The sequence below is a fragment of the Neolamprologus multifasciatus genome, chromosome 12 (genome assembly GCF_963576455.1).
Source record: "Neolamprologus multifasciatus chromosome 12, fNeoMul1.2, whole genome shotgun sequence".
In the NCBI taxonomy this organism is placed as follows: Eukaryota; Metazoa; Chordata; class Actinopteri; order Cichliformes; family Cichlidae; genus Neolamprologus; species Neolamprologus multifasciatus.
This window is the reverse complement of record NC_140450.1, coordinates 7,999,345-8,012,309: the sequence shown is the minus strand read 5'-3', so window position 1 is coordinate 8,012,309 and position 12,965 is coordinate 7,999,345. Positions and strand designations below refer to the sequence as shown.

At 37.6% G+C, this 12,965-nt stretch overlaps 1 protein-coding gene and 1 long non-coding RNA gene across 2 annotated transcripts in view; one reads left to right on the top strand and one right to left on the bottom strand.

Annotated features, from left to right (window-relative positions):
- Positions 1–982: 982 nt before the first annotated feature.
- LOC146506358 (uncharacterized) lies at positions 983–3,506 on the top strand. Its single transcript, XR_014877222.1, has 2 exons — positions 983–2,760; positions 2,926–3,506. It is a non-coding gene; the product is annotated as an uncharacterized LOC146506358 (long non-coding RNA).
- Positions 3,507–5,075: 1,569 nt separating this feature from the next.
- rtn4r (reticulon 4 receptor) overlaps positions 5,076–12,965 on the bottom strand; it is a 44,991-nt gene continuing 37,101 nt past the window's right edge. Inside the window, exon 2 of the mRNA XM_085181301.1 lies at positions 5,076–7,163. Coding sequence (XP_085037427.1) covers positions 5,782–7,163 — 1,382 coding nt within the window. The 3' untranslated portion in view covers positions 5,076–5,781. The remainder of the gene's footprint in view (positions 7,164–12,965) is intronic.

The window sequence follows — 12,965 nt, the reverse complement described above, 5'->3', positions numbered from 1 at the left end:
TAGCATGAGCAGTGCTTTGTAATCAAAGCAGAATCATAGCTAATGAGACAACACATTAGTGAAAACACAATTTCAAAGTAGAATTTAGATTACATTCCTTTCCTTGAAAACAGAAAGCCAAAATCTCAGAAACTGGGACTGTAAAAACAGTGAGGTCAATAAGTATTTGATCACCCTGTGATTTTGCAAGTTCAAATATCCAGTTTTATTGTGGGATTGCAAATGTTTACAAAAGTATATCTAATTGCAAATTTGTATTTATTAAATATGCATGGAGAGCGTGGCAGATGAATCTGGGATGCATGTTTACTTTTTTAAATATCTGAAAACTAAGCTGCATAAAAGCAAATACTATTAAAAATGGCCTTGTAGCTGCCTTATGACCTCTTGTATTTTTCAAATGTACAAAATCCTTTTGAAATATTAAAAACATTTACTGTTAATCAGCAATAAAGATACAAAAATATATCTGCAAATGTAAAAGTTTATCTGTAAAAAAACAACAACTTTGCCTCTAGATGTTAGAGGTCTAGTTATAGAAGGGCCCTTTGAGCAATTTAAATATCTGTCATCAGCTATCAGCCCCTACGTATCACTGGCATGTAACAGTCCACTTTCAACATTGGTCTGAGATTGGTAGGTGGAATTGGTCACAAAGAGATGTATGGTATGTATGTCCAATCTAGCCTTTCTTTAACAACATAAGCAAACTGCTTTTATGCTTAACTGACTTTTGTGTTTAATAACAATAGTATTTGTTTTGTTAAAAAATGTGTTTAAAAACAAGTTTTGTTGTGTAAGCTATAATCCAGATTAGTGGCCTGTTAAGTGGTTAAAGTCTAGGTTGGCTTTATAATTGAGAAATAAAGTAATATAGCAGTAATAAAACTTTACTTAAAAGTAATTAATTTTTTTAAGTTAAAAATTAATTTAACTTAATTTTATAAAGTAATAAAATTAAGTTAAATTCCACAGTTGAAACATAAGAAACATTATGTTACATATAAACTAGAGATGGCACGATACCACTTTTTTATGTCCGATACCGATACCGATATCATAAATTTGGATATCTGCCGATACCGATATGAATCCGATATAGTGTGTTTTTTAATCAGTAAAACTGTTTTTTTAATATCTTGCTGCTTTTTGTATAAGTTCATACTCAAGTTAAAAAACAACAACAACACTAAAGCTATTCTGTTATACCTGTATGTAAAAAAACAAACAAAAAAAAAACACACTGCACTCAAAATATTTCATAGATCAGCAACACTGATCAATCTAATAAAGTTAAACCTACCCCATCCTCCCTATTCTGGTATTTTAAAGAGTACTTAGCAGAAATATTAAGCAACCTAACTAATAGGGTTGCAAACTCCCAGCAAAAGAAAATAGGGAACCACCCTCTTCCTCATGATGCTTAATCAATGTAATCAACTTTAATTTGATGCAGGGTGAAAAAAATTCACAGAAATAAATTATTTTTCAAGAATAATTAAATAGATTCAACATCTTTCTTCAACAGAATTGCAGACTGCACAGATGGTACCTTCCCAAAGGAAAAAGTACTACTACTAAAAAGTACTAGGGTATATTAGACTTAACAGTTACTATATACAGTAATGGACTTCTATACTTTTTACATCAGATTAAAACTTTGGGTGTAAGATTCAGATAATTATTAAATAATTAAAAGCTAGATATTTTAAATGAGAATAAGAAAGAAAAGTATATCTTTGTGCCCCCTTTTGCCTGTTCATGCCCTATCGGCCCCCCTGGCTAAACTTTGCTAGATCCGCCCCTGCACAGTTACCAGCCAGCTGCATAGAAAAAGATCCTGGTCTAGAAAGTAATATTAAATAAATTCTAACAACAGCTTATCAAGCTTAATAGTGCTGCTGTTGTTCAGCCGCTGGTTTCCTCTTTCTGGTGAGAAGTGGGCCAAAAACAAACAAGAGCGACGGACTCGCGACAGAAAAGCCGATCAGCTGATCATTAAGCAGTTTCACGATTGAAGTAGCAGCAGGAAGAGAGAGAGAGAGAAAGGCAGTTGCTCTATATATCGGTTGTTAAGCTTAACGTGGGAATGCTTTACAAACATTCAGAGATGAACTTACACACTTGCTTTACTTCTCTCTGAGATAACTTCCTCGGAGATGAAATGTTTGCTAGCAGGCTACAAATACACACAGCCGCTCTATCACGTGACCACACTGCTCCGGCTCGCCATGTCGCCAGGTTTTGTGAGGTGCTTTTTTGATATTTAATGGATCGGATTACATTTTTTATTTCTCTCCGATATCCGATCCAGTAATTTAGGTCAGTATCGGACCGATACCGATACGTAATATCGGATCGGTCCATCTCTAATATAAACCCTGCCATATGTTAGATCTGGTCATTTTGCTTATTAGAAACTTTATATATTGGAAGTTTTTAACAAGCATGTAATGGTTATATTTAAATTAGGTGGTCTTTTTTTAAACACATATCTCTTTAGGCCTAAACTGACAGTCCCAATACCACACTATCAGACACAGTAGTAGATGGTGTTTCTAATACTATATGTGTTAGTCTAATTTGATCGTATGGGGTCTACATTGACCTTCTGTGTTGTAAGTTATGATTGCACAGCCATTAAGGATCAAATCAGTTTCTAAAAAATGTTCTGTTTTTTCTCCCTCTGCTTGCTTCTTACTGTCTTTGAGGCTCGGGACCAGCACTCCTGCTGTTGGACAGAAAGACATCAACTCAGTGGTAAGTATTTTGGTTTTCCAATATATTAGCTGTCAGTGACATTTATATTAATCAGGCTGAACTTTAATCATACTTTAGGTCAGCCTGTTTTACTTATTGTTTTATTTGTGCTTTGGTTTGGGGAAGTTGTTTCTTTACTGATCTTTTCCTGTCTTCTGTTATTAGACTTGAGATATGACTGCACTATGCTGTTGCTGTTGACTCCAGTTTGCTTGCAGGACAACAGGAGAGATGAGTCCTCCGTCACAGATGGTGTGGTCAGTGAAGATGGTCGCCAGCAGGTTCAAGCTCATTGCATCTCCAACCCACATCCACTGCCACTGTACTTCAGGGAAGTGAAAGACTTTCTTCTGCACTTACATTTGGATCACCTCGATCCATGATAGTCATTCAGGCAGTAATGCCTGGACTGGAAACAAGCCATCCTTAAAATATTACAACATTCCAGCTCCTGTGTTGGAATGAAAAACAAATGTGTTGTTTAAATTAGCGACTGCACTTGTGACAGAACAACAAATATATTTTATTTTGATTATGTAAGTAATGTAAGTACAAAACAAACTTGTGGTAGGCCTAAACTTATTTTCTGAATAATTAAATCTGAGACTTTGTTTCATTGTAAGATTATAACAGTGATGGCAATATAATTGTTTGTTGTTCATGAGAATAGTGTCCAGTATGTTGGCTGTTATACTTTTTTGCGTTTGAAAATAAAAGTTGGGCTGATTTTAACATCATTACAGAAAGTGTTGTTAATTATTTTTAATCACATTCAGGTTACCACAAATTGTTTTTTTTTCAGTTAGTTGAACTTGAAATGTTTGACAGCAGGTAAACAATTAGTATTGTACAATCAGAAATATCAAGTTATTCTTAATACTGCAGACCATAAGTTGTCCTAAAAGTCATCTTAAGTAACCTTTACTTAGTTTTTTTTTGAGGCAACGAGCTTGCATAGTTTTTTTGAGTTCTGGGAACTAATTAGAATTTACAGTGTAGCTCAATGCCAAATTTTTTTGTTTATTTGTTTTGTTTGTTTGTGATTATTGTCTGGCTAGATATATACATATGATTTGATCAAGTCACATACAATTACTGGGACCCTTTTAGCCTACAGCTGCTTGTGTATCAGCATAGGGAAGACAGCTTATTTTGGAAAGACTTTGTTGATTTCCCTGTTGATTCCTATTTAAGATCAATATCCTCTCACCTCCCACCTTCAGTCCTTTTAGACTTTAGGGTTAACCAATGACAGCCGAAAGCTGCAGGAGTCCCAGCCTTCTACTTTTTCTACTTTGCAAAAAAAGAGATGTAGGGCTGATGATAAGATCTTGACTTAATTTAGTTATAAATATAACTCCACATTATCCTGGCCTTGTGCATAAGCTGCCATGGGCCTACCACAGGCAACTAGCCCCAGCAGAGCTGTATGACAAGGAGACATTTTAAAGCTTAAATTATTCCGTATGCAGATATTTCATACTGTATTTTCTATGTGAAGAAAGCAAAGCAGTTCTTAATAAGATGCCTTGAGGGTCTCTTCTGTTCTCAAAGTCAAGGTTGTGATGTGAGGAGTCACTTTTTAAATATTCTTGCAGCATTTTCATACATTGCTTAATAATTCAATCAAAATGATGAGGGATGTGGCAGTGTAATATACAAAACTAGGTCTAATCATATTCTGAATTTTGTAAGCTGCCGGGAGCGAATCATTCAACATCATCATACTACATGTGCCGCAATCATTAAAGACTTGTAGATATACTGCATGCATGTATGTTAGATTATCCACTGATTTGTGTGATTTTTCAGAAAATCGTAGGTACATGGAAACACTGTGGAACAACAGCGTAAAAATTAATTTCCATTGTAACTAATTTTTGAAAAAAATATTTCTTCATCATTATGAGAGCAAAGTCAAAATAAACGGGCCCATTACCTAAAGTGAAAAAAGTCTGAAAACTATGTCACTCACAGGATAATTTTGCTGTTGCTCTAGCAGGTTCTCTTTGGACTGTGTTGAGCATCACAATGCAGAAACTTTGAAGAAGCTGAGCAAAAAACAACCACAACCTGGTTGAATAAAATTTTCAGTTGACTCTTTTTTTTTTTTTTTTTTTTGGATAAGAATTGCACCCCCTCCCAACATCTATAATAAATAGAGAAAATCTTTTTTTCATTATCATTATCGTTATCATTATCATTATCGCTATCATTTTCAAATGATAGCTTAAAACCTAAACTTCAGATCTAGAAAAAATTGGATAGAAAGTAATTGTCCTCTATGTTTAAAAACACCACACAATAATAACATCTAAGAAATAAGAACTTTTATTCATAATATATTCATACTTGTACACAAGTAAAATAAAATGCATATCTATGGTTCCATTGCAATCTCCATAAACAAACTGATAGCATTGTTTTTTTTTGTTGTTTTTTTTTGGTAAATGCTATCCATTATCCTTCCTGTCATGAAAATATAACTAAAATCAGGGGAGGCAAAACATTTTTTTTATAAACATAAAAAACCAAAACATTACCCAACAAATGCATGACTTTGAATAAATAATGGGGAGAGATTGTTTATCTTCATGAAACAGACCAAACATTCTTTGTGTGCTTTCTGTCTCTGATTTCCTGTACGAGTGTTCTTCTTCTTATGTTTTTTTTTGTCTTTTTTTCGTCTTCCAGTGGTCTGTCTAAGCAGTAAAAGCTTTTGAGAGGGAAAGGGAGGAGTCTCCAAAGTGTAGCTTAGACACAGTACAGTTGAGTACATAGAGAACAAACAATTTTGGGCACCAATTCATTATTTACATTAGATCTGTAGTGTTCTGTAAAGGCATCCATTTTGTTAAATGTACTCTAACGTCTTCATTATTGTTTTTCCTCAGCAATGTTGGGTCAAAGTGACTCCTCTCTTTTTAGTCACTGCCAGCTTTAGATGCCCCTGCATCTTCTGTATCATTGTCATGAGCATCAACATTCTTGAGTCCAGTGTTCTGAGGGAAAGCGGGAGTCCTAAGACATGGCTAGAGATATCCAGGTCATGGGAATGAAGAGAAAGTGCAGCACTTGCAAATTAGAACCCCGACCTTTGATGCAGTGGGTGTCTGATTTTGGCTTTTTGGAACACTTCTTTTTCTTTTTGTTTGATGCTGTGGATGATTCCAGGTTGTCTATAAGGTCAGGGTTTAAGTTTTCCAAAGACCTTTCCAGGGTGTTCGACAAGGTTCCTAGTGGTCCATCATTCTGCTTGTTTTGGGTCTCATTTTTTGTTCTTTCCGGATCCTTATATTTGGTTTTGGACATGTTCTCCTTTTCCTTAAGGGGGTTGTTAGTGATTTGGCGACTCTTTCCAGACAGGATAGAGGACTTGTCATTATCTCCAAGGCAACACCTGGGGATGGTGTCCCCCACAGGGCTTTCAGTGGAAAGGAATTTTCCAGACTGTGGCTTGGAGCTAAAGAGATTGGTCTGGATTTGAGGTGTTTCCACACATCCCTCCAAATCTTGGCTTTTCAGTCGTTTAAGGTCCTTTCCCGCCAGGAACTCGGGGACATTGCACTCCAACTCAGAGCTGGAACCTTTGAAACGTTTGAACCAGTCCCACAAGCTTCTGGCCCGACAATCGCAAATCCACTGATTCCCATTTAAACGCAAATACTGGAGAGAAACCAGTGGGTCCATGGTCTCCCCTGTCAAGACGGTAAGATTGTTGAAGAACAAGAACAAGGATTTCAGCTTACCGAGGTCACTAAAAGCCCTGGGTTGGACATAAATAACCCGGTTTTGGTGTAGCAGCAGCCGGTCCAGATTGATTAACCCTCGAAACATGTTGTCTGTTACTATCTTGATCTTGTTATTGTGCAGGTGGAGATAGGTGAGGTTACCAAGATCCAGAAAAGTGTCATCATGCAGGGTTAGAATGTTATTGTCCTGCAGATAAAGGTACTGTAGAGAGAACATTCCTCGGAAAACCCCGACAGGGAGCTCTGACAGGCCACACCTGTGCAGGTGAAGGGTATGCAGCTTAGTTAAGCCCCGGAAGGCTGTTGGGCTGATGGTGCGGAGGTTGCTGTTGTCTCCAATGTCCAGTTCCTCCAGTTTTTCTAAGCCATAAAAGGCTCCAGCCTCAATGTAGCTGATGTTGTTGGAGTACAGCCAGAGAACAGTAAGATTATGGCAAGAACTGAAACTGGTGGACCGTACCACCGTCAGCTTGTTGCTCTGGAGAAATATTCGTTGGCTCCGTGCTGGGATCTCAGTAGGGATGGAAAACAGTCCTTGTTGTTGGCAAGCCACAGTAGGCCTGGGTTCTCTGTAGCACACACACTTGGCAGGGCAGCTGTCAGTCTGAGGCACAAGGTTCAGCCACATCACCAGAAAAAGGAGTCGCCCCCCTAAAGAAACAGAAAATCATCAGTGGATTAGTAATTAACGTAGGCAGAAAGATTTACTAAAATAGGTAAAAACAAATGTCTCCAGGTCAGGTTGTAACATACAAAAACCCTTGAATCAATAAGTACATTTCAATCACACAGCAAATGTAGAAACAAGCCTGATGCAGAGCAATGAAAATTGTGGCTGAAACAGTTGTGAAGTTTCTACTTGATAATTTTGTGTTTTGTGACAGGATGTTACTATATAAGCAACATAAGACTCCACCAGTTAATGTGACAGTGCACACCAGCAAATTACAAAACAGACAAATTCCAAAATATTTAATTGCATGAAGTATAATATTCAGCACATTACTACAGAATACCTAATCCTCTTCGTAACAGAGATTCAGCATGAAATTCAACAGTCATGTTATTTGGATCTGGGGACACATTGCTTCCCTGATGACTCTGATGACTTAAAGACCTAAGCAGCTGAAGAAGTCTCATTTAAAATTGAGTGGGTGTGTTTTGTATGGAATTAGCTTGCTCTAATAGGGGGGGACACAACTAAAGATGTTTTGATCATCTAGAAACTGACATTTAACGTGAAGATTGCAAAGAAGCTTTCATGCCAGGGATTGATGCCAAGGGCCATTGTGGAAATGGGCTACAGGAATGTACAAGACATATTATATGACACACCGCGAGGTTTGTAAAAATCCATGTTTAAAGTAATGCATATTCATGACGCCACTGTTAGCATGAACTTGTTAAACACGACAATGACTGACATGGGCTCAATCATGTAAACAATGACTTTTGACATCATTCTGTTGTAGGAACAGCTGAGGTAAAAATAAAGTATCTATTGGGGCTGATATATCTTTCACGTAGCGATGAAGGTGTCAAAGTGTCACAAGCATGTCTAGTATCATCATGTAATGGCAGGTACTCCTTTAAATCTCTGAATCCTCTTCAGCTCCTGTTCTTACTGAGGATTTCCAATCTCTGCTCTCATGCACATGTGAGGAATCCCAGGTTTGCAGGCATGACAGGTAGTGAGCCTCTGGAAAATGCATGAGCCTTAGTCAGCCCTCCCTCCAGCCTCACTCTCCCTCTTCTCATTCCCTTGCAATGTGTTGTGGTGCAGCTCATCTCTGGACCTTGTTAAACGGAGCTCTGGTGTGGCCTGACAGCAGCCCTCTGCTGCACTTTCCTTGCAATCTCCCTGCTCAGCCGTCAGACTGCCACCGGAAAGCTGTCAAGGCTTTCCACTCTTTCTGCATCGCAGCACTTTTCCCTCAGCACTGCCTAACAATAGCAATATTTTATCGCACGGCACGCTTCGTGTATCTCCTATGCCGTCTTCATTTTTTTCCCCTCTCTCTGCTGTCTATTCATTAACAGGCTATTTCCACCCACACATTGCATGTCAAAGCCTGGGCTCCTCAGCTCTCTGCATAATGTCTTATCTTTGTTAGCATCTGTTAAAAGATAGCATATGCCACACAATGTCATGAACTCCAAAACGCATCTTCACTGGATCAGACCAATTACACTATAACCAGAAATCTGACAGTCATAGCATCCTGGCAGTTTTGTATTATGTTACACTTTCATAATCAAGTATTTGATGTCATAGTGTATCGGTGTATCAGTGTCAGACCTTTCACCTTTCACTCTACAGAAAGTCATACACAATAATCTGAAACGTTACATAAAAAAGTATGCTTTGGAGCTGTCCCGGAGTTCAAGCTGTGGAGTTGTTGACACAAAATACAACAAGGTTATGGTGAAAAATCCATTCCTTATCAGCTTCTGCCAGCTTTGGTTTCAACTCTTAATCTTCTGCTATCTCTTTTGTCAAAACATGGCTCAGAGCACAGCTTTCCCGCTTTCATACCCTGCCAGTAGCCTCTTTTCTAAGAGCTATATTATTGCACAATAGCAACCTTCTAGTCTGTTTAAGCGCGGACAAACTTCTTTGTTTTCTCTTGAGAGACACCCGAGTCAAGTACATCATTTCACCTTCTCTCTCTCCAAGACCAGCACCTCTATTTACATTTTCATTATTGGGGTGATCCATGTATTCTACAAAAACTAGTCTTGCAGTGTCTGTTTCACTGGCTGCTATTCTGTAGGTGAAAGTATCACTTTATTCACCCATCTTTTTGAATGGCAGTCTTTAAAACCTGGACTGAAACGTACTAAGAAATGCAAAAAATACTTCATACGTTTTATTGTTTGAATTTCAGGATTGGGATAAAAGAAAAAATAAATCAATATTCTGAGAAAGAAAATCGTGAAAACAGTCTGTGTTGTAGATAAACAATATCGGCAGCCAACTCCCATCCAAAAATACTGGTATCAGTACCCTAGTAGTAGCTAGAGGATACAATACTGGAATGCAAAAACAGAGTTGTCAGCAAGAGAGGTATGAGTGGGTGCAGACTGCTTTGTTTACTTATTGTATGAGTGAGAAGTCACTTAGCCAGACTTCTCACTCATTTTCATGTGCCTCAGGCATGTTTGGAGTTGGTGCTCCTTTGTCTTAAAATACAACATACATTTAAATGCTCTGGTCCTTCCAAGGAACACAGAGGGCATACTGGGGCAGCAAATTCAGAGTGCTTCAGATTCATCACGGTGGCTTTGCTTTGAAGGGCTGGGGATTGGGCAGGGACAGCTAACATGACAGTCTTATCCCCTTGGCCCAGAGTGAAAGTGATGTCTCTGTCAAAGATGAATCACAGTAGTTCTCCAGAGGGACCTCCTGGCCTCCTTCTGAAATTATACATTATTGTGTTTTGAAAGTAAGAGGAGAAGAAGAAGGAGAAGAAGAACTGCATATGAGAGCAATGGTCCCTGACTGAAAGGTCATGTATGCTCCATGAATCCCTCTTTGTATGCATATTTTTCTTATATCAACGTAAAGAGAAACTATGGATGATACTACTAGACCTCTTTCCTAAAAATTACAGTAGGGTTATGTTCACATAAAATAAACTGTTTCCATAATCAAATAACTAATGTCATTAGAGTGGGATTAGAGTCAGAGGTTTCACCATTTACTCTGCAAAATGTACGCTGCTGATTTAAGAGTTTATATTATTGAATGCAGATTTTTTTCGCGGATACATTTTCCCAATTAAATTCTCACTTCCAAATACATTTACAATGTTTGACAAACACGTTCTTGCTTTCGTACTGTATCTCTGTCTTAAGCCACATGGTAAAAATGATGAAGAAGCTTTAAAAATGTGGTTAATGTTGCGAATGGGTGTATATATTCACCTGAACCATGATATTTTCCTAAATCTAACCAAGTAGTTTTGATGTCTGTGCCTAGTAAAACCCTGATCTGGGAGAAAGTTCAGCATTTTTACCAATGCCGCCACCATCCCCTTTTCTTCTGAATTTGTCTGTCTTTAAAATGAGAACTGCTACCTTTCTGGCAGAAAGTCATACTGCTGCAGGGAGAAAATATGTTACCCTTAAAAGGTAACTGAAAATGCAGTTTTGTTGTATGGAAACATATTTTTTAGGATACCGGGTTGATATGACAGTTGCATGAAGTCCAATTTTAGCAAAGCCTATGCAACTAGAAATGACAATCTGAGCTATAGAGTAATATAGGGCAATAACTTGAGGCACTGCATACTCACAAATTGTAGCACTAAGAAAACATTCCAAATTCATTAATTCTTTTTTAAAGACAAAACTACTTTTATGCTGTTTATGCGTTTATTTGTTTTCCCTCCGTCATTTAAAGTGTATCTTGACTTTTGGAACTCTACTGTATCAACTTTTTATGTAAGTGTTATGACACTGTGTCTTTCTGTGTTCATTTATCCTCAGGGGTTGACTATTTTTGCTCTGTGTTCCCTGCCTTCTGGTATTAATTACAAAACAATATGACAGCTCTGTCTACTAAATTTCTTTCTTAAATACATTTGTTTGAGATTTATCATCAATGTTTGTAATCAACATATATTTGCCCTTTATTTTATTGCCTTCCTCTTGTTACTCTGCAGGCAGCAAATCATTTATTTGATTCAATAGACACTATAACCATCTTAATCTTCTAACATGGCTAAAGCTGTGAAAGATTTTATTGTAACACAAATCATTATGATTTCCTAATAGCACACTGTTGTCATTGGCCCTTTCATATTCACATTCAATTTATTGCCATTTACCCCAGTGTATCATGGAATAAGTGGTTTCTGTATTAATCTATTATTATTATTATCATCATCATTATTAACTATTTTACATAAATAACGTAACTTGACATGTTTTGCTAGTTAAAACCAATGTACAGCACACTGGTATGAATGTGAAGAACCTGAACAAACGTTTATATTAAGAAACTAATTACATTTCTCTCTGTAAAGTTTCTCTTTTTGTCTGTTTAAACTTTGGATACATTCTAAAACTTTCATTGCTGTAGAGATTTTTACAAAATAATGTTTTAGGAAAAGCAAGAATTACAGGGTAGCCTATAGTCCCTCGGTCATGACAGAACCGGAGGATATTCCATTTAAGTTTGCTTTGAACCTCTTTTCCTTCATAAGCCTGTGAAAAGTTTTATTAAGGAGAAGAAATGGTCTTCACTTTCAAGAGCTTCACGGAATTGCAGAGGAATAGGTTGGAAGGGCATATTCATATGGAAAAAAGTTATGATCTGAAGTCCACATTGACCTTTTTAATGCTACTATATTCACTGAAAGTATAGTTTTCAAAAGAGACACTTTTCATCTGTTACTCAATTTTCATTGGTGTTAGTCTTACTTGTAAGTCAAGTTCTTCACTTACATATTCCAAAAGTTTTTTTTTCACATAACCTGCAGTAAATAGTATAACATTTACTTTTAAAGTTTTGTAAAAGGCAATTTAGTATTTATTATCGAAAAAGTTTTCTTTCTTTCTGCATCCGGATGTGAACTTGTGTCAATTTCAACCAACCTCCCAGAAGAATGTCCACAAAAACTCAAAACAAATACACAAAGACAGATTTGTGCTTGTCCTTACAATATTGATGAACCAGATGCTATAATCTTAAATAAAGATGCACACATCAGATCAAACAGGTTATTTAGGGCACGATGGACCAGAGACTTCAGCTGGAGTCTCTCAGCTAACCATAGTGTTGCTGGGGCACCAGTGGCAGCTTTAGCAGCCAGATGAGCACACAATTAGAAGACGAACATGGGGACAGATGAGGTCCTGTTTGACACACATCTGACACAGCACTTGCCCAAGCAGATGGCTCATGAATAACTGAAGGAACCGGAGGTCGGCAGGCAGAGGAAAAAACTGAGCCAGCCAACGGTGTGTGTATGTAAAAAGGTGGGCCTGCATAGATTTGCATGCATATGCATTTACATACATTCTTTTATTGCCTGGTGAAATTTAAAATAAATGGCAATGCATCATGCACTGGATACTTCTGACTAAACCTAACTGTGGTAGACAAATAGGTGGTCATGTCAAACCACTGAGAAATGGCAGCAGTAACAAAAGGCAGTGGGCTGGCAAGATCCTGACAGTTAGAGACTGAGCTTGCAATCAGAGGGCCGTCGGATCGAATCCCTGCTTGACTGGCAAGCAAGTGGAAGGGAAAGTGGAGGTGAAGAGTTCTCCCTTTCAACAACTGCCATCAAATTACCATCGACCCTTCAATGATGCACTGACCTCACAGCTGCTCAAATTGTCACTCAACAGGATATCATTCGAGACTGTGTTAGGCTCAACATTTGCAAACTGTTAGCGCTGTATACCACTGTGGAAGTAACTTGATAAATACAAATACTCAAC